Raw genomic sequence first — 26,680 nt, 5'->3', positions numbered from 1 at the left:
TCACTTGTCCTGCCTTACACACTCAGGGCCCATTGCTCCTCTCTGTCACAGAAATAGCAGATGCCAAGGGAATCCAAGAATAAAGTCCTTTATTATCTTCAGAGCGGCGGGAGTAGGGCTGGGGACCCTAGGGCCCCTGCAGTGGGACTTCCCTGAATCTGGTTGTAGAGGATGATGGCGCCTTTGGCCGAGGGGCAGAGTTCAGCCCACATCTCCGTCTCCTGCAATCTCCGCACGTTCTGTGGGGAGACAACAAGACCCAGGCATTCAAGCTTGCCACGTCTCCTGCCAGGGCTGTGCCCAGAATTCCTGAGCCTCAGAGACCTCTGCACTGTCCTTAGGGAGGCATGTTAAGGGGCTGAACAGGTTCCTGGACCTTTCCCTTGCACTGAGGGCAAATCTTGTGACTCTGGAGGGAATTGTGACCCAGCCAACACCTCCCCTACAAGATATGCATTGCCAGGCCTCTGCAGGCCCCAGCCCTGGCCTCCAAGCAAGATGGTTTGTCACTCTGCACCTGTGTCTCCACAAAGATGATTCCTGTAGACTCGTGGGCCTCGGGTCCCCCACTTAGGTAGTGCTTCCTCACCTGCTCAGAAGTCAGGCTGCACCTGGACAAGAACACAAGGGTGACTTAGTGGGTGACCAGCCCCTGCGGGGTCCCTGTGGAGCCACAGCTGCCTCAGCCCACTCCTCACCACCCACCTTCCCAAGACCCAGGATCATGTACCCGAGCCTACTCACTGGACATAGAACTCGGCACTGGCTCGGCCAGCACTGGTCTCGTTTCGGGCGATGCCCAACAGCAGCGGCTGGCTCAGGGTGAGCAGCGGCAGGTTCACCTGCGGTGGAGGGTGGGGTGGGGGGAGGTCCCACCTATCAATGCCACTGCCCACATCCCTGCCCGTCTCAATGAAAAACAGCCTGTTACCCGTGTACAGCATTTTATAGCTTGTAGATCAAGGACACAGCATTACAGAATGTCAGATGATGGTCATGTTTGTTTTACAGGTACACCAAAACCAGAGAGATTGAACACGTTGCCCAGGATCACCCAAGAGAAGTCAATTTAGTGACTGGGACTCCCACTTACTCCTTTTTCTTTTTTTCTTTTTCTTTTTGTTTTTTTTTTTTGAGATGGAGTCTCACTCTGTCGCCCAGGCTGGAGTACAGTGGCACGATCTCAGCTCACTGCAACCTCTGCCTCCCAGGTTAAAGTGATTCTCCTGCCTCAGCCTCCTGAGTACCTGGGATTACAGGTGCACGCCACCATGCCCGGCTAATTTTTGTATTTTTAGTAGAGATAAGGTTTCTCCATGTTGGCCAGGCTGGTCTCGAACTCCTGACCTTAGGTGATCCACTGGCCTCGGCCTCCCAAAGTGCTGGGATTACAGGTGTAAGCCACCACGCCCTGCCACACTTACTCCTTTTTCTTTCTTTCTTTCTTTTTTGAGACGGAGTCTCGCTCTGTAGCCCAGGCTGGAGTGCAGTGGCGTGATTTCGGCTCATTGCAACCTCCACCTCCCGGGTTCACGCATTCTCCTGCCTCAGCCTCCCGAGTAGCTGGGACTACAGGTGCCCACCACCATGCCCGGCTAATTTTTGGTATTTTTAGTAGAGTCAGGGTTTCACCGTGTTAGCCAGGATGGTCTCGATCTCCTGACCTTGTGATCTGCCCGCCTCGGCCTCCCAAAGTGCTGGGATTACAGGCGTGAGCCACCGCGCCCGGCCACTTACTCCTTTTTCAACAGACTTGGGGAGTAAGCAAGATATTTATCATTGTTTCCATTGAAAAGAAGAATCCTTGGCAGGGCAAGGCATGAGAATCACTTGAACCCAGGAGGTGAAGGTTGCAGTGAGCCGATATGGCACCACTGCACTCAGCCTGGGCAACAGAGCAAGACTCTGTCTCAAAAAGAAAAAAAAAAAAAAAAAGAATCTGGCCTGGCACAGTGGCTCACACCTGTAATGCCAGCACTATTGGAGGCTGAGGCGAGCAGATCACGAGCTCAGGAGATCGAGACCATCCTGGCTAACACGGTGAAACCCCATCTCTACTAAAAATACAAAAAAATTAGCCAGGCATGGTGGCGGACGCCTGTAGTCCCAGCTACTCGGGAGGCTGAGGCAGGAGAATGGTGTGAACCCTGGAGGTGGAGCTTGCAGTGAGCTGAGATCGTGCCACTGCATTCCAGCCTGGGCAACAGAGGGAGACTGTCTAAAAAAAAAAAAAAGAAAAGAAAAGAAGAAGAATCCAAGGCAGAGGGTACTGAGGGCTAGAATTCCACTCCAAGTATGTATAGTTGCAAAGCCAACTTCTTCCCTCATTGCTGGCCAGATGCCTGCAGGCCTCCTGCCAGCCCAGACCTGTAGAATTCTGACAAGTCCTAACCCCTCCCTTCATGTCTACCACCCTGTCCAGGTCAACCTCACTCACCTCATCACAGATCTCCTGAAGGACACTGGAAAAGAGTTCACGTACCACCAGCTCCCCAGCGAGGTCCTGGTGCTGGGGGCTGCCACCAGGGCACAGGGCCTGTGAGAGGTCAGGCTCAGCCCCTGCTCCCCACCTCTTCCCCCTGCCCCATCTCAGGACCAGCAAGCCTATACCTGCTGGCCCTGAGGGCCCTGATGTGGCACAGTGTAAGAGAGTTAGTGATCCTGAGTCTGGTGTCCTTTCCCTGGCAGACAATCAGAGGTCCAGCTTCAAAGGAGATACACAGGGGGCAGAGGTGGAGTAGGGCATCTTCTTCCTGTGCCCAATCTTTCCTCCCCGGGTTTTCTAGTTTCTCACAGGACTGGGGCAGGGGTCAGTGGGGGGAGGCAGCTGGACTGCCCTGAGCAAACTTTCAGAGAAACACCAGGCCAATTTTCCCTTTAAGGGATGAGGAAACCAAAGCCGGGAGGATTGGGAGGGTGGAGAGCTGCAGCTCCCTTGAGCTGTCTAGGTCTTTGTGCCCAGCCTGGAATCTCACCTGAGGCTCAGGGTGCCCACCAGGCACGTCCACCAGCCCAGGGGCCTCAGCCACCTGCCGGGAGCGGCGCAGGAAGACAAGGAAGTCATCGGCCGTGGCTAGTGCAGCGCCCACTCCAAGGGGGTCCGCCAGATAGGCCTGCGTGTCACCCCAGTCGGTGGCCCCCTGCTGTCGCAGCCAGGCAGCTGAGCCGGACCAGTTGGTGCCCAGGAAGTCTCGGTAGGAAGTAAGGCCCAGGCGCAGGAGCAGCTGTGGCCCCCGAGAGCCAAAAGGCGCCAGGGTGGCTGAGTGCAGGCGGAACTTGGGGGCGTCGAAGAGCCAGGGTTGGGCCTTTAGCCGGGTCTCCCAGATGGCAGTGATGGCCTCGTCCCCACCTGGCAGTGGGCGACGGTCATGGGCGGGGCTCAGCTCGGCCTGTATCTGCTCCTGGGGCAGGCCCCCGCCAGGGCACTGCAGCAGCAGGGTCACTTCAGTGTCCATGGTCTGAATGGGGCAGCTCTGGGGAAGGATACAGTCAGGCCTGTCACCCAGGGGGGCCACTACCACTCCTGGGCTGCGCAGCTGGCCCCCTCTGTCGCAGACCTCCTGAGGGTACCCGCAGCCCTTCTCCCACCCCCCTGACCACTCCTTGGGCAGTAAAACGTCCCATCTTCCCCGCAGGAGCCCCGAGTCCCGCAGGGTATCCAGGACGCCTGGGCATCCCTACCATCCAGAGGTCTTGGGTTCAGGCGCCCCAAATGCCCATGTCCCCCAAACCCAGGGGTCTCCCTCCGACCCAGGGCGCGTAGGGACCCCTTTCCAGGGCCCGGAAGCTCCAGCCTCCAGCGGGCGTTCACTGGCCGCCGGGTCCCGCAGGCTCCACCCCTTCCCCGAAGCGGAAGTGCCCGCCCCTCCCCCCGCGGCTTTTCATTGGCGGGTCCGCCGCCCGCCCCGCCGCGGTAGAGGATCCTGCAGGTTTGTCCCCGCCGCCCCGACTCTCCCGCCCCCTCCGTCGGCACTTCGGCCCTGCCTCCCAGACCACCCTGCGGGGCGCACCAGCGATCTGGAGTGCGGGGTTCGGCCTCCCTGCGCTCCTGGCTGACGGTGTAACCTTGGGCAAGTCTGGCCTACTGGGCCTTAGTTTCCCTCTCTGCAGCAGGGACTTGGGGGTGGTGAACTTAATAAGCTGTATACTCCCACCCAGCTCTCACTTCCTGAGGCTTTGTGACTTTCTGGGAGGGGTGGGGACGTGGGAGGAGCCTTAAAGCAGTCCCCCCTCGTCACTGCTTCCCACAGGTCTTAGCCATGAACTTCTCTGGAGGAGGGAGGCAGGAAGCAGCAGGGTCCAGGGGTAGAAGGGCTCCCAGACCCCGGGAACAGGTGCGCGCCTCCTCCCCACCCCCTCCCACCAGTCCAGGCTCCCTGGGAGTTGCTGCGGGGCGGAGCTGAAGGGTCCTATTATTCCTGGAGACCACTGGCACTCCTCTCTCTCTGGGCTCTCTCTGCAGTGGGTCATCGAGGGTTCAGGATGGGCAGCAGGGCAGGGTCACCATGGAGACCAGGGGCCACCGCTGGGTTCTTTCAGGACCGAGACGTGCAGCTGTCCAAGGCTCTGTCCTATGCCCTGCGCCATGGGGCTTTGAAGCTGGGGCTTCCCATGGGGGCCGGTAAGTAGGGGCCTTGGAGGCTGGGGCTTGAGCCCAGAGACAAACGTGAGCCTGTCTGCAACTCCTTCCCCACGGCTGCCTCCACTGCGCCCTGAGGAAGGCACAGAGGGCACTTCCTCCACATGCACAGAGGAGAGCAAGGCCTAGAGCCCCTGTCATGTCCACAGCAGACTGAGGAGAGTTCTTGTCTGGGCCAGGCCTGGTGACCGCCCCCCTCCAGCCAAGCAGCCAGATCAGCACTTACCCCGAGGGCGTGCCCTTGAGGGTATGGGGCAGCTGGTGTTGTGAGTGTGCATTCCGGGACAGCGCTATGCTGAACACTCACCTCTCTGCCCCTCTGTGAGGCAGATCCTCTTTTTATGTAAGTTGAAAAAACTGGGGCCCAGAAAGGGGAGACTTTCTAAAGGTCCCACAGAGGATGCCCGAGCGATCTCCAAGCCCAGACTTTGTTTTGATTGCCTGTGGCTCCCTGTAAACCCTGGCCCAGTCCAGAGCAAGGTTGGCTCCTGAGCACCCTGCTTGCCCACAGACGGCTTCGTGCCCCTGGGCGCCCTCCTGCAGTTGCCCCAGTTCCGCGGCTTCTCTGCTGAAGATGTGCAGCGCGTGGTGGACACCAATAGGAAGCAGCGGTTCGCCCTGCAGCCGGGGGATCCGAGCACTGGCCTTCTCATCCGGGCCAACCAGGGCCATTCCCTGCAGGCTGGGGTGAGGGGACAAGCAGGAGAGCCAGATGGGAGGGACTCCTGCCTGCGAAGGGGGTCTCACTGCTGCCCATTCAACCAGGTACCTAAGTTGGAGCTGATGCCCCTGGAGACACCGCAGGCCCTGCCCCCGATGCTAGTCCATGGTACATTCTGGAAGCACTGGCCATCCATCCTACTTGAGGGCCTGTCCTGCCAGGGAAGGACGCATATCCACCTGGCCCCAGGACTGCCTGGAGACCCCGGTGTCATCAGTGGTCAGTGCCCTCCCCTCCACCTAGCTACTCCCACCCACTCTGTCCAGCCAGATCCCCTTCAAAGGTTACAACACTTGTCTGGGGCCACCCCATGCCCGGCATGGAGCAGCACCCCTGCATCCCCCAGCCCAGGACCCCAGTCTGCCCAAGTTGCTGACTGCACTCCAGGTGCCCAGGCCTCAGCCCCAGCTGTCTCTGCAGGCATGCGGTCCCATTGTGAAATAGCTGTGTTCATCGATGGACCCCTGGCTCTGGCAGGTGAGTCTGGACAAAGCGGGGGCTGCCCTTGCCTTCGGGGAGGGCATGAGTCACATCTCTGGCTCTGTCAGCAGATGGAATACCCTTCTTCCGCTCTGCCAATGGGGTGATTCTGACTCCAGGGAATACTGATGGCTTCCTGCTTCCCAAGTACTTCAAGGAGGCCCTGCAGCTACGCCCTACCCGTGAGAGCCACCACCCCAGCCCCTATTCCTTGTTGCTGAAGGCTGTGCCCTTCTGCCCTCACCGCTCTCCTAGCTTCCAACCCTAGGCTGACTTAGATCTCCCTTTCTCTAACCAACTCTTGTCTTTATCAGGAAAGCCCCTTTCCTTGGCTGGTGATGAAGAGACAGAGTGTCAGAGCAGCCCCAAGCACAGCTCCAGAGAAAGGAGGAGGATCCAACAATAAAATATTAATTTATACAAAAGAAATTTTAAAAAGTAACAAGAAAGAAACTCCAGTTTGAAACCATGTTTCATCATCCTGTAGCTACATCTGGTCTTCTTGTGTGCTGGGGGACTGCAGATAGGTCAGGGGTATCGGCCTCAGCCACTCAGACAAGGAAAGGGGGCACCACATGAGCTCAGGGACCCCCACCCCCATCCCTGGCCTGGGTGATGGTGCAGTGTCTGGCCCTGCCAGGTCCTTGGCCTGCACAAAGTCAGTGACAGCAGGTGAAATGCCCAGCTGGGTGCCTGCCTAGAAAGGGTGTGGGGCAGTGAGCCCCTGTGGGTGTGGGCTTGGGAGTGGCCGTGACAGGTGGTGAGCAGGGCAGGGGCAGTCACACAGCCCTCAGAAGGCCTCATGGCCCCCGGTGAGCTGCAGGAAGAGGTCTTCATCCAGCTCCTCCCCACGGGCCCGCTCCCGCGTCGACAGGAAAATGTAGCCCCCGATGTACTCGTGTACAATTCGGCAGCTGGCAGACACGCAGCTGAAGGCCACGTTGATGTGCTCATCAAACTCGATGGCCACCTGAAGGGCAGACAGTCAGAGGGGCAAATGGTGGGTGGGATAAGGGAGCAGCCCCTGCCCCACCCTGGCTGGATCCAGCTCCGGGCTGGCACCTGTCCCCCATCCATATACGCTGGGTCTGGGCCCACCTGCCGGATGTCCCAGTTGACATTCCACTGGCGCATGTTGCTGAAACGCCAGGTCTTGACCACGTCGCCCACAGCCAAGTCGATGCGGATCAGTCGGTTGTTGGCGATGCCCAGGATCTCGTCTTTCCTGCTGCCCTTGAACCTGGCCCCCAGCGAGAGAGAGTGAGCCAGGGCTCCACCCTGCATGGCCTGAGCCTGCCCAGACAATGTGGCGCCGTGCTGGAAAGCCAGCCCTTTCCGACTGTAGCTCACCAGCTGTGTGACCCTGAGCAAACCATTTGGGTTCCCTGGGCCTCAAGTTTCTCATCTGGAAAATGGGGGTTAATTGATATAATCCCGACAACAGCATTTAGCAGCATCGGGCAAACAGGCCATGCCTTTAAATGGTAACTTTTTTTGGTTTTTGTTACCATCCTCATCAGCTGCTCTCTCCCTCCCTTCTTTGCAGTCTTAGGAAACAACTAATCAAAGGGGCCCACTCCCCATAACAGCATCCACCGCTAGCCCTGTCTTGCGGACCGGTGAACCCAGGCCCAGACAGTGAACTGTCCGCAGCAGAGCTGGAGCAAGAACTGGTTCTTCTGCTCTCCTGACCTGAACTCTCTCTTTTTTTTTTTTTTTTTTTTTGAGAAGGAGTGTCGCTTTGTTGCCAGGCTGGAGTACAGTGGCGCGAACTTGGCTCACTGTAACCTCCACTTCGTGGGTTCAAGCGATTCTCCTGTCTCAGCCTCCTGAGTAGATGGGATTACAGGTACGTGCCACCACCGTGTGACTAATTTTTGTGTTTTTAGTAGAGATGGGGTTTCACCATGTTGGTCAGGCTGGTCTCGAACTCCTGACCTTGTGATCTGCCTGCCTTGGCCTCCTAAAGTGCTGGGATTACAGGTGTGAGCCATTGCGCAGGCTCTTTTATTTCTTTTTCTTTCTTTCTTTCTTTGAGACTGAGTCTCACTCTTTCGCACCCAGGCTGGAGTGCAGTGGCACAATCTCGGCTCACTGCAACCTCCGCCTCCCGGGTTCAAGAGATGCTCCTGCCTCAGCCTCCTGAGTAGCTGGGATTATAGGCGCCTGCCACCACACTCGGCTAATTTTTATATTTTTAGTAAATACAGGATTTCACCATGTTGGTCAGGTTGGTCTCACACTTATGACCTCAAATAATCTGCCTGCCTCGGTCTCCTAAAGTGCAAGGATTACAGACGTGAGCCACCGCGCCCCGCCTATTTATTTTTTTGTTTTGTTTCGTTTTGTTTTTTGGAGGCAGAGTCTTGCTCTGTCACCCAGGGTGGAGTGCAGTGGCGTGGTCTCAGTTCACTGCAACCTCTGCCTCCTGGGTTCAAGGAATTCTCCTGCCTCAGCCTCCTGAGTAGCTGGGACTACAGGTGGGTGCCACCACAACTGGCTAATTTTTGTATTTTTAGTAGAGACACGGTTTCACTATGTTGGCCAGGCTGGTCTTGAACTCCTGACCTCGTGATCCGCCCTCCTCAGCCTCCCAAAGTGCTGAGATTACAGGTGTGAGCCACCGTGCCTGGCCCAGCCTATTTATTTTTGAGACAGAGTCTCGCTTTGTTACCCAGGCTGGAGTGGAGTAGTGTGATCACGGCTCACTGCAGTCTTGACCTCCCAAGCTCAAGAGATCCTCCCACCTCAGCCTTCTGAGTAGCTGGGACTACAGGTGACCACCACCATGCCCAGCTAATTTTTTACAATTTTTTTGTAGAGACAAGGGACTTTCTGTGTTGCTCAGGCTGGTCTCAAACTCCTGGGCTCAAGTGATCCTCCTATCTCGGCCTCCCAAAGTGCTGAGATTACAGGCATGAGCCCCAGCACCTGGCGTGAGCTTTGTCTCTTATGTTTGTTGTGGAGGGACAGCATGAGGGGCACACATGGGGCCCTCAGTAAGGCCTGCTTACAAAGAACAAGGGAGCCGGGCGCGGTGGCTCACGCTTGTAATCCCAGCACTTTGGGAGGCCGAGGCGGGCGGATCACGAGGTCACGAGATCGAGACCACGGTGAAACCCCGTCTCTACTAAAAATACAAAAAATTAGCCGGGCGTAGTGGCGGGCGCCTGTAGTCCCAGCTACTCGGAGTCGGAGGCTGAGGCAGGAGAATGGCGTGAACCCGGGAGGCGGAGCTTGCAGTGAGCCGAGATTGCGCCACTGCACTCCAGCCCAGGCGACAGAGCGAGACTCTGTCTCAAAAAAAAACAAAAAAAAACAAAGAACAAGGGAAGAGAGTCTTCGGGGTGCCTGTCCAGAACCGACTCTTGGGATGTGGGCACACAGCAGCTGAGTGGCAGGTGACGGCAGAGACGGTGCTGGGCAGGGGGCTGGGCCAGAGGCCAGGCCGGGGGCCATACCTGACCATGACGTAGGAGATGCCGAAGTCGGGCAGGGACTGCCAGGCCTGGATGAAGCGCAGCTGGGCCTCTGCCAGCGACAACTGGGCCACATTCTGGTGGGCTTCCAGGATCCGTGGGGTGAGCTGCGGGACCATACTGGTGACGGGCTGCCAGGCACTATTCCCCTCCTCCAAAGTCACCGAGCCCCCACCTCCCCATCAGGGTGACAGCATGTGAGCCTGGGAAGGGGCAGTGCCCACATGGGGCTGCCAAGGTGCAGATTTGCACTGCGCCAGGCTGCGAGGTGGACATGGGCACCTGGACCGTGACTCCTCCCAGAGGGTGGGTACCAGCCGCACAATCTCAGGGACGCAGTGAGAGGAGCCCACTGAGCACGTAGCTTTCCTGAGGAAGGCTCTGTGGAGACCCAGGGGTCAGGGGTCTCTGGGTAAACACTGTGCTCATTCCCACCCTGACTCCTTCTGGTACCTGCTTGGCCTTGAACTTCCGCTGGAAACGGGGGGCAACCAGGCCATAGGGGTTGAGGCCCTCGGCAGAGGCATCAGGGCCCTGGGGGTGGTTGCCTGGGCCCCCACCGCCTGTGCGCTGCAGGCTGAGGAAGGCCAGGATGGCCTGCACCTCGCTGGTGTAGCTGCTGTCGGCCATGGTGCGGCCTTTGGAGGCCAGGCGGCAGCCAGCCATCCAGCGGGCATACTGCTGCTCCTGGGCGAGAGGGGTGAGGGGAGACAGTGCTAACCAAGCTTGATGCTCCTCAGCCCCTGCCCCTGCCCCAGCTCCTGCCCCGCCCTGGCCCCTGCCCAGCCCTCACTCACATCCTGGCACCGCAGGTAGATCTCACTCATGCCCTCAGGGGAGGGCACTAGGAGTTTAATGCAGAACTTCTGGCTGGAGACGTTAACATCGGGAACCACCTCACAGCCTGGAGGGAGAGAAGGGGTGGTCTAGGAGGTCAGGAGGGGAAGAGCCGCCTGAGGTCCTGGAGTGCATGCTAGCCCACACCGTCACCTCAGGACAGAGGGCATCTTCCCCGGTCTCCAGGAGGAAACAGGGCCAGTGAGAGCATTCACCTGCCTAGCCCACAAGTGGGGACCCCACCAGCCCCTGGCCCTGTGCACTCACCCTTGAGATTGAGCTGCTGAATGGGGTCCCCAGGGGCCTCGTCCTGGCTCTTGTAGTAGGACAGTGTGGTCTCCTTGAACACCACCCAGTGCTGGCGGTAGCCCTTCAGGGTCAGCTTCCGGGGACTTCGTGGGATGCGGGGGGGCGGTTGTGAAAGGCCACCTCGCCCCCTCCCTCCATATGCAGACCGACCCCTCCAGCAGGGCTGCCTACTCTGGCCCCCAACTCACCGGAAGATTCGGAGATGGTCCTTGAGCTCTGGGATGGTGGTGAGGCTGTCCTATGGGAGGGCCAGAGTCAGAGGGGCACCTGGTGCCTCACACTTGCCCTGCCCAGCCCCTGCCCTGAGCCCCTCCTCACCAGCACATCTGTGGGCGCCGACCCCTCCAGCTTCACCTCCAGGTTGCTCAGGGCCGCATCCAGGTCGTCCAGCCCTGGGTCTGTGCCAGCTGGCTCCCCCACCTCCCCGCTCTGGGACAGCTTGTTGATGTGGTACTAGGTGGTCATGAAGCCAGGGAGGGCTGAGTCCAGCAGCCTGGTCCCCTAGCAGTACCCCCAGGCTGGGCTTCCCTGGAGGTAGCCCCTACTCAGGAAGGCCCTTCCTGCCCTGGGACTGGCTCACCTCCCAGTTGCCCTGGTGCCCCCAGGCCCGCCTGGTACCTGCAGGGCAGCAAACACCATCATCTCCTCCTCGGTGCAGTCAATCTCCTCCAGCAGCAGGTCCCACCGGGCCTGCTCGTACAGCTGTGTCAGCCGCACGGGGTCTGTCTGGAGCAGTGGGAGGGGAGGCTGGAGGCTTGGCAGGTCAGATGCCAGCTGCCCTGGATGCCCTGCACTGAGCCCCTGCCAGCCTTGGCCCTCTGCCCTGCCCTCCTTGCTAAGGCAGATTCATTCAGTGGCCGGACATGAGCTGTAGACCTCAACCCTGTCCTTACAGCCTGCTAGCCCCCTGCTGCCCAGGCCTGCACATCTAAACCTTGGCTCGGTTGTGCTGATGTTTACTGTGTGCTGGCATGCTGCCCTGGGTGCAGGGGAGACCGAGTAAACCAATCAATAAGTCAAATAATTCAAGGCTGCAATAAACACTCTCAAGGAAACAGTTTCCACAGGGAAGCTCACATGAGCCCTCGGTCTAGGGCTCCCCAAATTCAATGGAGATGAGAGAATGGAACATGGGGAAGCAGTCAGGGAAGGCTTCCCTGAGGAGGTGACAAGCTGAGTAGAGATAGGAAGGATGACAATGGGCCACTCAAGGGAAGGGTGAAGGAAGAGGATTCCAGAGAAAAGGAACAGGGAGGGCAGACACTCCAAGAGGGGATCCCAGTTACCCACAGAAGACCAACAATCCCGCTGAAACTCACCCAAAATTGATAGCAATGGTTTAGGAAGGTAAATCCAAAAGGACAAAGGACAGGCCGGGGCGGTGGCTTGCGCCTGTAATCCCAGCACTTTGGGAGGCCAGGGCAGGCGGATAGCTTGAGCCCAGGAGTTTCAGACCAGCTTGGGCAACATGGTGAAACCCTATCTCTACTAAAAATACAAAAAATTAGCCACATGAGGTGGTGCGCGCCTGTAGTCCCAGGTACTCAGGAGGCTGAGGTGGGAGAATCACCTGCGCCCACGAGGTTGAGGCTGCAGTGAGCTGTGATTGCACCATTGCACTCCAGCTTGGGGGATAGAGTGAGACCTTGTCACAAAAGAAAGAAAAAGAAGGCCAGGCACAGTGGCTCATACCTGTAATCCCAGCACTTTGGGAGGTCGAGGTGGGTGCATCATGGGGTCAGGAGATCGAGACCATCCTGGCTAACACAGTGAAACCCCGTCTCTACTAATAATACAAAAAAATTAGCCAGGCGTGGTGGCGGGCGCCTGTAATCCCAGCTACTCAGGACGCTGAGGCAGGAGAACGGCGTGAACCCGGGAGGCGGAGCTTGCAGTGAGCCGAGATCACACCACTGCACCCCAGCCTGGGCAACAGAGCGAGACTCTGTCTCAAAATAAAAAGGAAAAAGAAAACAATTTGGAAGACAGAGAGCAAACTGTAGATGGGAACTGGGTTATGCAGAGAGAGCTGGGGCCTCACACCTTTTCCCTCTCCTGTCTGATAAATCCACCAATGAGACTTGAAAATAGGCAGAAAGCAAGCAGCAAAAAGAACAGAGATCTGAACAGAGGCATCCAGTTTGCATGGCGGATCCCTGGCAAGCTCTGATGCGGATCCTCTGTATGAGCTGCGAGGGTGAGCTGAAGAGAGGCCTCTGGATAAAGTCCATGAAAAAAAGCAGGTCCCTCCCCAGCTCCGTGCAGCCAAGTGATGGCAAGGAGGCACCTGGCAGAAGCTGGGACTCACTCTCTGGAGGTGCTGAGCCAGATGCACCCCTGCATTTGGTACCCCAGACACAGCTGGATGGGATGGAGGTTGCACTAGGCTAAAAACAGACAATTTTTTTTTTTTCTTTTAAGACGGAGTTTTGCTCTTGTTGCCCAGGCTGGAGTACAATGGCGTGATTTTGGCTCATCGCAACCTCCGCCTCCCAGCTTCAAGCGATTCTCCTGCCTCAGCCTCCTGAGTAGCTGGGATTACACGCATGCGCCACCATGCCCAGCTACTTTTGTATTTTTAGTAGAGACAAGCTTTCTCCATGTTGATCAGGCTGGTCTCGAATTCGCGACCTCAGGTGATCCACCTGCCTCGGCCTCCCAAAGTGTTGGGATTACAGGCGTGAGCCACCATGCCCGGCAAAAACACAAATTTAAAGAAAGTTGGCATTCAGATGAGTGAGACACCCACACCCTTTCCCACTTGTCACCCAAGACATTGGCAGGGAGCCTTCTATCTCCAGTTGAAAGATCAGTGGGGTTGCCACTGAGAGGCTGGGCCATCAGAGAAATGCCCGACAAAGAGTGGCAGCCCAGTCCCATCGCCTCCAGGGGGCCACCAAGATGCCAAGCCCTACTCACACACTCAGGGTCTCCAGTTGGTTTCTTAGAGCTTCACTTTTAAATATGAATGGACAGGCATGGACTACCCACATTTAAGGAAAGCTTCAAGAGTGAACCATAGAGACCACGACAACAAGAATAAAACAGCTTGGAGGAAATGAAGGCCAGGCAGGGCGCAGAAGAGAACTTCAAACGCGAATCAAAATCCCTATAGAGTACAAAAATTAGCTGGGCATGGTGGCACCCGCCTGTAGTCCCAGCTACTAGGGAGGCTGAGGCAGGAGAATCGCTTGAACCTGGGAGATGGAGGTTGAAGTGAGCCAAGATTGCGCCATTGCACTCCAGCCTGGCAACAGAGCAAGACACCATCTCAAAAAAAAAAAAAAAAAAAAAAAAAAAAAATCCTTATAGAGGCTGGACCCGGTGGCTCACACCTGTAATCCCAGCACTTTGGGAGGCTGAGGCGGGCAGATCACGAGGTCACGACTTTGAGACCAGCCTGGCTAACATGGTGAAACCCTGTCTCTACTAAAAATACAAAAATAATTAGGCCAGGCGTGGTGGTGCATGCCTGTAATCCCAGCTGCTCGGAAGTCTGAGGCAGGAGAATGGGTTGAACTAGGGGGGCAGAGGTTGCAGTGAGCCGAGATCTTGCCATTGCACTCCAGCCTGGGTGACAGAAGAAGACTCCATCTCAAAAAAAAAAAAAAAAAAATCCTTACAGAGCTAAAGCACTGCACTCATAAAACAAGACCAGACTATTCTTTTTTTAAAGGAATGTAACTGGGCACAGTGGCTCACGCCTGTAATCCTAGCACTTTGGGAGGCTGAGGCGGGTGGATCATTTGAGGTCAGGAGTGTGAGACCAGCCTGACCAACATGGTGAAACCCTGTCTCTCATAAAAATACAAAAATTAGTTGGGTGTGGTGGCAGGCACCTATAATCCCAGCTACTCAGGAGGCTGAGGCAGGGGAATCTCTTGAACCCAGGAGGCGGAGGTTGCAGTGAGCTGAGATGGTGCCACTGCACTCCAGCCTGTGTGTGACAGAGTGAGACTCCGTCTCAAAAAAAAAAAAAATCCCAACTTCTCAGGAAGCTGAAGCGGGAGGATCACTTGAGACCCAATCTGGGCAATGTAGCAAAATTCCATCTCTAAAAAATTTTTAAAGAATTAGCCAGGCTTGTGGCACATGCCTGTAGTCTCATGTAGTCTCAGCCACTCAGGAAGCTAAGGCAGGAAGATTGCTTGAGCCCAGGAGTTCAAGGTTGCAGTGAGCTATGATTGCACCACTGCACTCTAGTCTGGGTCACAGAGTGAGACCCCATCTCTAAAAATAAAAAAAGAAAGATAAAAATATAAATTCGGTTCTATTAAAATTAAGAGCTGCTGTTTATCAAAAGAAACCATTCAGACAATTAAAAGGCAAAGCACAGAGGGGGAGAATATATTCACAATGTATTTATCTGGCAAAGTGTTCATATCCAGAATATATAAAGAACTCCTACAAATCAATAAGAAAAAGACAAATGACTCAATATGACAATTGTCAAAATATTTGAACAGAAACCTCACAAAGCAGGATATCCAGATGGCTAATAGCCGTATGAAAAGGGACTCATCTTTATTAGTCATCAGGGAAATGTAAATTAAAGCCACATGGAAAGCAGATCAGTGGTGGTCGGGGTGTGGGAGGAGGAGCGACTGCAAATGGGCATCGTGCAATCAGTGCTTGTCTGGGGCAGTGGAAATGTTCTAAAACTGGATTGTGGTGATGGTTGCACAACCATACAAGTTTGTTAAAAATAAGATGAGCCGGGTGTGGTGGCTCATGCCTGTAATCCCTGCACTTTGGGAGGCCAAGGCGGGTGGATCACGAGGTCAGGAGTTCAAGACCAGCCTGGCCAACACGGTGAAACCCCATCTCTACTAAAAATACAAAAATTAGCTGGGTGTGGTGGCACGTGCCTGTAGTCCCAGCTACTCGGGAGGCTGAGGCAGGGGAATTGCTTGAATCTGGGAGGCAGAGGTTGCAGGGAGCCAAGACCATGCTATTGCACTCCAGCCTGGACAACACAGTGAGACTCTGTCTCAAAAATACATAAATAAATACACACATACATAAATAAATAAATACATAAGTAAAAGTAAAAAAAATCAAGCTGAATGGTTACAATGGGTAATTTTTATGGTATGTACGTTCTACCTCAACAAAACTGTTTAAACAAAATTATATGAGATACCATCACACACCTATCTGAATGGCCACAATGGAAAAATAGAAAATACCAAGCACTGGTGAGTTGTGGAACAACTGAAACGCTCATCCACTGTTGGTGGGAGTGTAAACTGGTGCAATCACTTAGTTGTTTGTTTGTTTGTTTGTTTGGAGACAGAATCTCACTCTGTTGCCAGGCTGGAGTACGTGGCTCGATCTTGGGATCTCGGCTCACTGCAGCCTCCAGCTCCCAGGTTGAAGCGATTCTCATGCCTCAGCCTCCTGAGTAGCCGAGATTACAGGCATGTGCCACCATGCCCAGCTAACTTTTTCTACTTTTAGTAGAGACAGGGTTTCACTGTGTTGGCCAGGCTGGTCTCAAACTCCTGACCTCAAGTGATCCACCCACCTCAGCCTCCCAAAGTTCTGGAATTACAGGCGTGAGCCACTGCACCCTGCCTGGTGCACTTTGAAAAGCTGTTTAACAGTATCTACCACAGTTCAACTCATGCATGCTCTATATCACAGGGTATAAACATGTTCACCAAGATACATAGCTTGGAATGTTCATAGCATCTCTATTCATAACAGCCCCAATCTGGAAATTGTACAATGTCCATCAACAGTAAAATGGATACATTAATCGTGGTATTTGACATAATGAAATGTTATACAACAATGAGAAAGAATTTAAGACGATGATATATGCAATATGGATGAATCATACAAACATAATGCTGAAAGAAGCCAGGTGCAAAAAGAGTATAGACTGTGTGGCTCCATTACGTAAATTTCACAGACAGAACTAATCTAAGACATTAGAAGCAAAGTTAGTGGCTACTTCCTGTGGTAGCTATTGCCTGGAAGGAGTGTAAGGGGGCTTCTGGGCCCAGTAAAATTCTTTTTTTTTTTTTGAGACGGAGTCTCGCTCTGTCGCCCAGGCTGGAGTGCAGTGGCGCAATCTCGGCTCACTGCAAGCTCCGCCTCCCGGGTTCACGCCATTCTCCTACCTCAGCCTCTCCGAGTAGCTGGGATTACAGGCGTCCGCCACCACCCCCGGCTAATTTTCTGTATTTTTACTAGAGACAGGGTTTCACCGTGGTTTCGATCTCCTGACCTCGTGATCCGCCCGCCTCGGCCTCCCAAAGTGCTGGGATTACAAGCGTGAGCCACTGCGCCCGGCCTGGCCCAGTAAAATTCTATTGCTTGATATGTTAATTATATTTGTGTATTTTTCTAAATGTATGTTACACTTAAAAAGAAAGCCCTATGGCCAGGCGTGGTGGCTCATGCCTGTAATCCCAGCACTTTGGGAGGCCAAGGCAGGAGGATCACCTGAGGTCAGGAGTTCGAGACCAGCTTGGCCAACATGGTGAAATCCCATCTCTACTCAAAATACAGGAAGAAATTAGCTGGGCATGGTGGCGGCAGGCATCTGTAATCCCAGCTATGTGGGAGGCTGAGGCAGGAGAATCGCTTGAACCCAGGAGGCAGAGGCTGCAGTGAGCCGAGATCATGCCATTGCACTCCAGCCTGGGCAACAAGAATGAAACTCCCTCTCAAAAAAAAAAAAAAAAAAAAAAGCCCCATAAAATAACACTCAAAAAAAAGAGCTCTTGGAACTTAAAAATATAGTTACAGAAATTAAAAATTCAATAGATATTTTAGAGGATAAGTTGAAGAGGTCTCCAGAGAGTAGGACACAGAAAGAAAAAGAACCGAAAAATAAGAAAGAAAAGATAAGTGTCGGCCAGGCATGGTGGCTCATGCCTGTAATCCCAGCACTTTGGGAGGTTGAGGCAGGTGGATCACCTGAGGTCAGGAGTTCGAGACTAGCCTGGCCAACATGGTGAAACCCCGTCTCTACTAAAAATACAAAAAATTAGCTAGGCGTGGTGGTGGGCGCCTGTAATCCCAGCTACTAGGGAGGCTGAGGCAGGAGAATCACTTGAATCCGGGAGGCGGAGGTTGCAGTAAGCCAAGATCACACCATTGCACTCTAGCCTGGGCAACAAGAGTGAGACTCCATCTCCACAATAAAAATAGGTAAATAAATACAATTAGCTGGGCATGGTTGCGCGTGCCTGCAATCCCCGCTACTTGGGAGGCTGAAGCAGGAGATCGCTTGAATCCAGGAGGCGGAGGTTGCAGTGAGCTGAGATTGTGCCATTGTACTCCAGCCTGGGCAACAAGAGCAAAACTCATCTCAAAAAAAAAAAAGGCAATTATGAACTTCAAAAACATTTGAGCAAAAAGGGAAAAAATAATCATAGTTACTCTGTGGCTTAACTAGGAACACTATTTATATGTGTTACTATTTACAGCCATATCATATTGTTTTAACCAAAGACTATAGACACTACTCACTTAGAAAGAGGCAAGGAAATGTGTGTATTGTGTGGGCAAGGAAGAGAATGTAAGACAGTGAAACCTTCTTACAAAGTCAGTAGATAATGTGTGAAGTGGCAAAACAAAGAAGTGGAAGTATGTCATGGAGAAGAAAACGCTAGAATAAAAAGGCATAGCTGGTCCGACGCAGTGGCTCACGCCTGTAATCCCAGCACTTTGGGAGGCCAAAGTGGGCAAATCACCTGAGGTCAGGAGTTCAAGACCAGTCTGACCAACATGGAGAAACCCCGTCTCTACTAGAAATACAGTATTAGCTGGGCATGGTGGCTTAACACCTGTAATCCCAGCTACTCGGGAGGCTGAGGCAGGAGAATCGCTTGAACCCAGGAGGCGGAGGTTGTGATGACCAGAGATCGCGTCATTGCACTCCAGCCTGGGCAACAAGAGCAAGACTCCATCTCAAAAAAAAAAAAAAATTAGGCCAGGCGCAGTGGCTCACTCCTATAACCCCAGCACTTTGGGAGGCTGAGGCGGGTGGATCACCTGAGGTCAGGAGTTCAAGACCAGCCTGACCAATATGGTGAAACTCCATCTCTACTAAAAAAATACAAAAATTAGCCAGGCGTGGTAGTGGGTGCCTGTAATCCCAGCTACTCCGGAGGCTGAGACAGGAGAATTGCTTGAATCCAGGAGGAAGAGGTTGCAGTGAGCCGAGATGGTGCCACTGCACTCTAGCCTGGGCAACAGAGCAAGACTCCATCTCAAAAAAAAAAAAAAAAATTAGCCAGGTATAGTACACACCTATAGTCCCAGCTACTCAGGGAGCTGAGGCTGAAGGATCACATGACCCTGGGAGGTCCAGGCTGCAGTTAGGCGGGGATCACACTACTGCCCTCCAGTCTGGATGACAGAGCAAGACTGTGTCTCAAAAAATAAAAAGAAATAAATATATAAATAAATAAAGCTTAGGAGAGAGCCATCTGAGCTGGAGATGATCAACTGGGAGAGCGTGTGGAGATGGTATTGAAATCCACAAGACTGGAGATGACTGAGAGAAGGAGGGGAGAGAGCAGAGGCCCAGAGTGGAGCCTGGGGCAGAGCGTGCGGCTCGCCAACACCGAGAGGCCATGGAGAGGAGGAGGGAGCATCACAGAGCCTGGCAGAGTGGCTTGGGGAGAGGCCACCCCCCAAGCAAGTGGACAGGAGGCTTCGGGAGGAAGATATTTCGGAGGAGTGGTCAGGGTGGTGTCTGTGTCACAAGTAAGTGGTCAAGTAAGAAGCGGGTGGGACATGGCCAGGGGACAGATAGTCTGGAGGCGTGGCCCCCTCAGCAGATGCACTTCTCATGTGTGGATGGTGACAAAATATATAGAATAGCTGTGGCCAAGGAGTGAAAGGGAGTCGAACAGCACCCAGAGAAAGCTTGGAAGCAAGAAGTGGGATTCTGCGGAGCAAGTGTTCAGACAACTACGATGTTTTGCAGAGAAAGGGGGCAGAGAGGCGGGGCCTACAGGTAGAAAGAGCAACCTGTGGGCTTCTGGGAAGTTTTTGAGATGTGCGTGAAGCACATTGCATGGAACACTTTGCATGGAGCATTTTGCCTGGAGCATGTTGGTTGCCAATGGAGGAAGGGAGGAAGAGTGAACAGGGCACAGAGGGGCCACCCTACAAAGCTTCCTTCCTTACCCACTCCCAGGTCCTGCAGTCCCAAATGCTGCCCCCTCCAGGAAGACTTCCCAGAGCTTCCAGGCCTGGGCCTCTCCCACCTGAGCCCCAGACTTCTCAGAGGCACCCACACACACACTGTCTATGAGGATCTGTGGGTCTTAGCTTCCTCCCCGACAGCTCCCTGGGAAACAGGCACTGAGACTTATTGGTCTTCATCCGCTGCAGCATCTTCCCGGGGCCCAGGACCTGGCCCGATGCTGAGGTGAATAGATGAGTTTCAGTGCGTGTTTGTGGGGTCAGTAAACAAAGGTGTGGATGGACAAACGGGCAGACGGACAGGCCACTACAAGTCACTAACATCCCAGAGCCCATACCCCAGGCCCTAGGTCTCCACGTCTCATGGACCTGAGGCCCACTTTCTCCCTGCCCCGGCCCACCTTGGGATCCAAATCGAAGAAGCTGTAGTACTTGAAGCGCAGCCAGAGTACGTCCCCAGCCTTGATGCCCTGCTGCATGAGACACCGCGACGAGTCCAGCCACCTGGGCCGTGGCAGAAGCAGCAGTCAGGGTTGTGCCAGGTACGGCCCTGGGGTGGGGAGGGGGGCTGGGCTGGGGGGACAAGCACACACACAGAAAAGGCCTGGAAACGAAGTGTGGATTTGGGGTGGGCACAGACATGGGACAGGGGGTGGATCCTGGGTGGGGCAGCCCCGACACAGGGGGCGTGGCTCCTGGGCGCACCTGCTGTGGAGCTGGGTCTTGTCTGACAGGGAGCTGGGCCGTGGCAGACGCTGGAGCAGGAGGGGATCGGGTGGCGGCTGGGGCCGGCTCAGCATGTGGTAGCAGGCCTCGGTCTGGGCGCTGTCCGAGAAGTGAGCGGGCATTCCCCGGAACAGTGCAGGCGCCACGCCTGGTGTGCAGGTTGGGGGTCAACCAGGCCTGTCCCCCAGGGCTGGGACTCACAGGCCAGCCCCTGCTCCCGCCCCCGCAGGCCCACCCCCACCTGCACTCACCCCCAGCCAGGACGACCTTGCTCAAGTCATAGAGCTCTTCCTCTGGCTCCTTCTCTTTCTTCTTCTTCTCCTTCTTCTCAGGAGCCCGAAGCAGGGACAGCTCCTCGGGGTGCCGGATGCCTGAGGGGAGCTGGGGTCTCAGCGGGGATGAGGTCCTGCTGCAGCCTCCCCACCTCACCCATGGGCGCTTGGGGCGGGTCACAGCCCTGCAGGCAGGGTGGCAACCCAGACAGCAAGGACAGTGCAACAGAGCTGGGCCTGGAAACGGGGGAACCTGCCTCTTTGCATCACCCTCATGGGCCAGGGGGAATCAGCCGAGCAACTTACTGAGGAGGCGGCAGATGGCAGCCACAGCCTGGAAAAGGGGATGGGAGAAGCTGGCACGGAGGCGCAGCGCGCGGCGGTTGGGCAACCGAAGGATGACAGGCCGGTGCTGGGGCCCAAAGAACAGGCGTGCATCAGCCAGGATCCCGTACTTGTCCAGTGTCCAGTGGGTCTGCAGCAGCCACTGCCTCTTCTGTTCCCACCAAATGGCATGGTCTGACCAGTCCTGCTTGCGATCTGTGGGGCACGGGGGCACATCTGGGTCCAGCCTTCCTCCCTGCTGCCCCCAACACCCAGCACAACCCCAGGATTCAGAAGCCTGGGGTGACCACTCCCCTGCCCTGCCTAAGCCAAGAGTGGGGCAGCCTGGGCGGGCCTGGGGTCTACCCCATGGTAACAGCAGCAGGGCTCTCTGTAGGCAGCCACTGATTGGCCTTCTAGGCTTGGCTTCTATATGGCTTCCCAGGGGAGTTCTCCAACCCAGAATCTGGGTGCCCCCAATCTTAGCGCCCCATCTCTTGCATTCCAGCCCACTGGGCTCCCTCCACATGACGCCCCCTTTGTCCTCCCGTAATCCATGGTTTAATGGCATCTGTCTTGCATTCTGGGGAGCTCCCAGAGGCAGAGACTACGTCTGTCTCTCTGCTGTATGTCCTCACGGCCTGGACCTGTGCCTGGCCTGGAGCAGTGAGCACTCAATATTTTTAGGTATTAGCTGTGTGACCTTGGACAAGCCACTTAACCTCACTGGGCCTCAGTTTCCCTGTTTGTAAGATATAATAACCATCTTACAAACTGGGACATGGAACAATGCCTCCCATGTGGTAGGTGCAGGGTTTGTGGCAAACTCGTTCATGCACATGACAATCCATGAGTGAGCATTGAATTAGAGATGTGTGTCTGTCCCTTGTCAGCCAGCTGGGAACTGGAGTTACAGTAATGGAAGGCACAGGTCTCCCCGCCTCCTCCCTCCAGGAGCATGAACAGGCGGGAGAGAGCATAGGAAAAAGGCTGCCGGAAAGCTGCTCTGGGTGCACAGCCCTTGAGAGTTTGCAAAGCCCTGTTTCCTGAGTTCCTCCCAAGTCCTCCCAGTGAGTTTTCTGATTCCCACTGCATCCCACTCACCTCAGCCAGCCCCCAACCCCACTGCTGCACACGCCGGGCATCACCACTGCTGCCAAACCAAGAGAAGCACCCGTCCTCCTGCGCCTCCCCTCCGAGGCTGGGCCCTTCCCTCCTGGGCGCCCCGGCGGGACCCTGGCTGTGTGCCGCCGATTCCCCTTCTCTTGGCTCCTTGCTCTTCTCCTGTCCTCTCTGGCCCCTCTTGACCGGCCCCTTACCTTGTCCCCAGGTTCGGCCTGGGACCCTCTTCTCCTGCCTCGGCCAGGTCCCCTTACTGGGTCTCCCTATTCTGTGGCTTCAGTTGCCATTTTCTGCTGCAGCCCCATGCGTGGCCCTCGGCCCAGACCCTGCCTTGGGCCCCCAGCCAGAAACCCATGTGCTGCCAGCTGAGGGGCCTGTCCACTGGCTTCCTCCCTTCCAGAACCCTCTGTTCCCGTGGCCGAGTGGCTGACACCGGGACTGTAAGCACCACGACTCCTGGTCTCGGCCTGTGGTGCTCAGCTCAGACTCACTGTGCACAGAGGCGCCCTCTCCTCGCCAGCTCCCCACGCCACCTCTCAGGGCTGGGGGACACGGACTCTCGCCAAAGGCCCAGGCATCTTCCCTTTCTCTTCTAGCCACCACATGTAATCAATGCCCATCCCACCTCCAAAATCCACCCTCTTCTCCATCCTCCCTGCCCCGGCTTAGGAGGCCATGGTGTCTCTAACCAGGACCACAGCCTCCTCAGGGCCCCGCAGCCTCCAGCCTTTCGCCTTGGCTGCTGACCTTAGCAGGACGGCCTCCTGCTGAGAACCATTCGGTGGCCACCTTCCCCTCCAGAAGAAAGTCTAGACCCCTTCTGTAGGCCTTCAGGGCCATGCAGAGCTGGCCAGGCACCATCCAGCCTCATTTCTGGTCACACTCCCAGCATCCTCACCGGCCGAGAGCCCTAATTCACAGCCCTCCGAGTCCCAGCGCCACCACCTTGCTCCTCCCCGCTCAGGCCACCTCTCAGGACTTCTCCTGGGGTTATCCCCATCCTGGGCTTGGGGCAGCCCCCTCCTCCAGCTCCAGGCCCCCATGATAGCTCCCTCTGTGTGGCAGCCGGCACACAGCCCCCACGGGTCAATCTCACCTGCTGCTGCTCCAGGAGGCCAGGGACTGGCCCGGGGCGGCCAGGCTGAGCATCAGTAGACAGAGCTGATGTGCTTAGGAGTGACAGTATCCCCACCACAGGGAACACAGAGCTAAAGGGACTTGCCCTGGGGTGCCCAGCAGTGGGTAGAGCAGCAGGGTCTATCTGACTCCAGGTTAAGGCCTCCTGCGTTACCCTCATGCCGTGCCCTGGGGCCACCCAGGTCTTCACCACCCTCTCTCTGTTCCTCACTTCTATTCTCACAGCTGCTCCAGGCCCTGCCCCTGGCAGCTCCCCTCGCGGCCTCAGCCTTGTGGCCGGGCCGTTCTGGGCCCTATCCTCTCCACAGTTGGACTGACCTCCTCCTGGGCTGCACGTGGTGGCCTGGCGGGGTCTGAGGAAGCCTCCCCGCCATCACCCACCCCCCACCCACTGGCAGCGCAGGCCCAGGCTCTTGGCTGGGACTGTGGTGGGCCTGCCTTCCGGCTCTGCCTATCAGGGTCCTCCTGCTGCCCTCTCAGGAAGGGGTAGCCCCCACCCCTGGCAGGGAAGGAAGATGAGGAGCCCCCGTGGTCCTCCATGACTGATACCACAGGCTGCTCTGCTGTAACTTCCTGTGGGGGCAGGGCCTTCCCATCCAGTCTGGGCCTGCCACCAACCTGCTGAAAGCTTCCGCCAAGGGGAGGGAGTGTGGGGGCAGGCCCCTAGGTCACCTAGACCCCCTCAGACCTCAGCAATGTGACTTCGGCCTCGGCCCAGGCAAGACCACCCCTTCTGCCCATATTGGTGGCTGAATGGGGGATCGTGGCTGGGTCTGATCCTTAGCAGACCAGCTGGAGCAGGAGGGAGGGAGGGAAGAGGGTGGGAGGGAGAGGAAGTTGGGGAAATGTCTTTTTTGGAACCAAATGATTAAGCTAATGCCTGAGTCACCCTGACACCATTATCGGGAGCTGAGCAGCAGGGATGGCCCGGAAGTGCCGGGACACCCGTGGCGGCCACCCATGGTGCCGAGTTCAGCAGGCGGGCAGCGGACACTCACTGATCTGCTCCACAATCTTCAGGAGCACCCCGCCGATGTGTGACTCCCCAGTGACCCGCAGGGTGACTGACTCGGCCTCCGGGTCCTCTTCTCCCACAAACACCCGCAGCTCCCATGACGAGTCGATGTAGTCCCCGGAGGCTGTCTTCATCCCCGCCATGGCTGCGGCTGCTGCTACAGAGAGTGGGGAAGGAGGCAAGGTGGGCAGGCCCTGGTACGCTCCCGGGTTTGGGCAGAAGAGCTCTGTGGTGCCCTGGACACACCCAGAGGAAAGCCGCTCATGAAGGAGGGCGGGAGTGAGCCCCCAGGCCAGCATGCCTGTGGTACCCTCAGAGTCTCTCCAGCAATGGCGCTTGAGCCTCGAGGGCCCTCAGAGACCATGTAGTCCAACCCGCTCCCATCCTACAAGCGGGCAGACTGAGGCCGGGTAAGAAGGGGCTCACTCAGGACCACCCTGCTCAATGCCAGCCCACAGCTCACTCCCAGACCCTCAGGGGCAGCTGCCCACTCTGGCCATGGCTTCATACCCAGGCCAGGAAGTAGTTCCGATCCTGGCCCACAGCTCAGATGCCAACATCACAAACCAGCCAAAGCCTCCTCGGGGAGGTGGAAAGTTCAGCCTGCCACATGGTGAGAGGCAGGCTGGGCAGAGGCTGCAGGAGAGTAAGGAAGAGAAGGGCCCAGGGTCCCAGTGAGGCCCAAGCTTACCTTTCCTGGCAAGGACTGGGGGCTGCGGGTGGGTCTCGGGCTACACCCCTGCGGGCCGTGGGCTTCCTGCCCTCCTTTCTCTTTGGAGCTTCCTTCAGGGCAGCCCTTGCCCGTGCCTTATCACGAGTAGGGCGGGCTCAGCCCCTCCCCAGGGCGGGCTGGCGCTGGGTGCAGGAAGCACGCTGCCAGCCCACAGAGGGTTCCAGGGGCCCCCACCTTTGTCCCCAGAGAGCACAGGAAGCTAGGGAGAGCGGGGCTTAGCGACTCAACACCATAAAAACGCCCCCTGCCTCATTTGGAGGGAAGCTCAGTGCAAACTCAACAAGTCCCCCGGCTGTTATGTGTTCAGGGCTAGGTCCACCTTTGTGGGAAGCGTCTCCCATCCCCAGCCTGTCACATGAAGTGGGGACCTTGGGCTTTGAAACATCACTGGGCTACCGGAGGGAGAGCCCAGGAGTTGACAGAGTGTATCCAGGTTATTTGGGACTCACAAGTTAAATCGGCTCCAGCCTGGCTGTCCCTATCAACCAAGGATCCCGCAAGGCTCCAGAGGGAAACAAGTCCAGTTTGCAGTTTTTCCTAGCTCCGGTAGGGCTACTTTCAAACCCATGAACTCAGACCTGCCAGGTGAACGAGTGAACAGAACTTGGCCCTGACCATCCACAACCTCCCGGGCCCTCAGGTCCCCCAGCTCCAAACACGATCCCTCCACTATGCTCTACTTGGATGAGCCTCCCCGAGTCCCCACGAGGCTCACTCCCATCAAGTCCCTGCTTAGGTGACACCTCAGGGGTCTCTGGTGGTCTATACCCTCCTGCTCATCACCTGCCCTAGGATGTGGACTTCAGTAGAGCAAGGCACGTCCGCCACCAGCTCTGCGCAAGACAGTGGCCTTTCCAGTGAACACACTGGGGGTTGGAGCACAGAGGGTGGGCTAGCCTGGGGGCAGCAAAGTCCTGCTGATCGGGGAGGCTGCCTGAACAGCACCACTCAGATGGGGAAGGGGGTGGCCTGCTGGGGATTCCCAGGGGAAAAGCAAGCTGATGAAACTAGCAGCAGGAAGTCCAGCCAGCTGCTAGTCTCAGCGCCTTCCTAGCAGAAAGCAGCACTCTTGGAGCAAATGAGGAAGTTTTACTCCTGCCCCAGAGGCCTCCCCAGTCCAGGAAGAGAGCTTTAGAAAACGCAGCTTGTTGTAACCATGGAAAAGTGTAATTAAAGCTTAGCACCGTAAGTTCTCAGGTGAGAGCCGTGCATTAAAATCATCACCAGGCCGGGCGTGGTGGCTCATGCCTGTAACCCCAGCACTTTGGGAAGTCGAGGCGGGTGGATCACGAGGTCAGGAGATTGAGACCATCCTGGCTAACAGGGTGAAACCCCGTCTCTACTAAAAATACAAAAAAAAAAAAAAAAAAAAAAAATTAGCCGGGCGTGGTGGCAGGCGCCTGTAGTCCCAGCTACTTGGGAGGCTGAGGCAGAATGGCGTGAACCCGAGAGGCAGAGCTTGCGGTGAGCTGGATCACACCACTGCACTCCAGCCTGGGCAACAGCGTGAGACTCCATCTCAAAAACAAACAAACAAAAAACCCATCCTGTAATCCCAGCACTTTGGGAGGTTGAGGCGGGCGGATCGCTTGAGGTCAGGAGTTCGAGACTAGCCTGGCCAATACGGTGAAACACCTGTCTCCACTAAAATACAATAATTAGCTGGGTGTGGTAGCAGGCTCCTGTAATCCCAGCTACTGGGGAGGCTGAGGTAG

At 56.0% G+C, this 26,680-nt stretch overlaps 3 protein-coding genes across 30 annotated transcripts; 1 reads left to right on the top strand and 2 right to left on the bottom strand.

Moving 5' to 3' along the window:
* Positions 1-72: 72 nt before the first annotated feature.
* NUDT22 (nudix hydrolase 22) lies at positions 73-4,212 on the bottom strand. Of its 3 annotated transcripts, none has more exons than XM_055235367.2 (6): positions 4,011-4,212; positions 2,976-3,473; positions 2,438-2,536; positions 745-842; positions 518-611; positions 73-239 (listed from the first exon to the last, which is right to left on the bottom strand). In XM_055235367.2, exons 2-6 carry the CDS (start codon positions 3,453-3,455, stop codon positions 99-101), a joined length of 912 nt encoding a protein of 303 aa, XP_055091342.1. In that variant the 5' UTR covers positions 3,456-3,473; positions 4,011-4,212; the 3' UTR covers positions 73-98. The 3 variants fall into 3 exon arrangements, with proteins under 3 accessions (XP_055091342.1, XP_055091410.1, XP_055091419.1); XM_055235435.2 differs by lacking the exon at positions 4,011-4,212 and adding an exon at positions 3,682-3,856; XM_055235444.2 differs by lacking the exons at positions 2,438-2,536; positions 4,011-4,212 and adding an exon at positions 3,682-3,851.
* Positions 3,867-6,309, top strand: TRPT1 (tRNA phosphotransferase 1). 25 transcript variants are annotated; one of them, XM_055234495.2, is made up of 8 exons: positions 3,889-4,070; positions 4,251-4,334; positions 4,540-4,621; positions 5,151-5,326; positions 5,405-5,579; positions 5,781-5,837; positions 5,912-6,022; positions 6,155-6,309. In XM_055234495.2, the coding sequence occupies exons 2-8, from the start codon at positions 4,260-4,262 to the stop codon at positions 6,244-6,246; spliced, it is 768 nt and encodes a 255-aa protein (XP_055090470.2). In that variant the 5' UTR covers positions 3,889-4,070; positions 4,251-4,259; the 3' UTR covers positions 6,247-6,309. The 25 variants fall into 25 exon arrangements, 24 of the variants coding, with proteins under 24 accessions (XP_063498727.1, XP_063498732.1, XP_063498708.1 ...); XM_055234632.2 differs by having other exon boundaries at positions 3,913-4,070; positions 5,151-5,320; XR_008649723.2 differs by having other exon boundaries at positions 3,942-4,070; positions 5,689-5,837; positions 5,960-6,022.
* Positions 6,231-25,295, bottom strand: FERMT3 (FERM domain containing kindlin 3). 2 transcript variants are annotated; one of them, XM_055233157.2, is made up of 15 exons: positions 24,924-25,295; positions 24,216-24,389; positions 20,941-21,174; positions 20,614-20,733; positions 20,342-20,510; positions 20,038-20,140; positions 11,084-11,191; positions 10,784-10,918; positions 10,654-10,703; positions 10,424-10,548; positions 10,117-10,223; positions 9,773-10,006; positions 9,302-9,426; positions 6,939-7,080; positions 6,231-6,810 (listed from the first exon to the last, which is right to left on the bottom strand). In XM_055233157.2, exons 2-15 carry the CDS (start codon positions 24,373-24,375, stop codon positions 6,631-6,633), a joined length of 1,992 nt encoding a protein of 663 aa, XP_055089132.1. In that variant the 5' UTR covers positions 24,376-24,389; positions 24,924-25,295; the 3' UTR covers positions 6,231-6,630. The 2 variants fall into 2 exon arrangements, with proteins under 2 accessions (XP_055089132.1, XP_055089194.1); XM_055233219.2 differs by having other exon boundaries at positions 24,216-24,386; positions 24,924-25,285.
* Positions 25,296-26,680: the final 1,385 nt, after the last annotated feature.

Source organism: Symphalangus syndactylus, chromosome 1 (assembly GCF_028878055.3).
Source record: "Symphalangus syndactylus isolate Jambi chromosome 1, NHGRI_mSymSyn1-v2.1_pri, whole genome shotgun sequence".
NCBI lineage: Eukaryota > Metazoa > Chordata > Mammalia > Primates > Hylobatidae > Symphalangus > Symphalangus syndactylus.
Note: the sequence above shows the minus strand (reverse complement) of the source record. Positions and strands in the feature narration are given on the sequence as shown.

What these genes read in the sequence shown, in the direction of transcription:
- NUDT22 (XM_055235435.2), bottom strand. An exon ending in GTGGGCACCCTGAGCCTCAG is followed by an intron (nt 2,537 to 2,975) that starts GTGAGATTCCAG and finishes GACCTCTCACAG; the next exon opens with GCCCTGTGCCCTGGTGGCAG. An exon ending in AGTGCCGAGTTCTATGTCCA is followed by an intron (nt 612 to 744) that starts GTGAGTAGGCTC and finishes GTTCTTGTCCAG; the next exon opens with GTGCAGCCTGACTTCTGAGC.
- TRPT1 (XM_055233991.2), top strand. Translation starts at nt 4,260, where the DNA reads ATGAACTTCTCTGGAGGAGGGAGGCAGGAAGCAGCAGGGTCCAGGGGT. An exon ending in CTCCCAGACCCCGGGAACAG is followed by an intron (nt 4,335 to 4,539) that starts GTGCGCGCCTCC and finishes GGGTTCTTTCAG; the next exon opens with GACCGAGACGTGCAGCTGTC. An exon ending in GGGGCTTCCCATGGGGGCCG is followed by an intron (nt 4,622 to 5,150) that starts GTAAGTAGGGGC and finishes GCTTGCCCACAG; the next exon opens with ACGGCTTCGTGCCCCTGGGC.
- FERMT3 (XM_055233157.2), bottom strand. Translation starts at nt 24,375, where the DNA reads ATGGCGGGGATGAAGACAGCCTCCGGGGACTACATCGACTCGTCATGG. An exon ending in GAAGATTGTGGAGCAGATCA is followed by an intron (nt 21,175 to 24,215) that starts GTGAGTGTCCGC and finishes CGTGCCCCACAG; the next exon opens with ATCGCAAGCAGGACTGGTCA. An exon ending in TGCCATCTGCCGCCTCCTCA is followed by an intron (nt 20,734 to 20,940) that starts GTAAGTTGCTCG and finishes AGCTCCCCTCAG; the next exon opens with GCATCCGGCACCCCGAGGAG.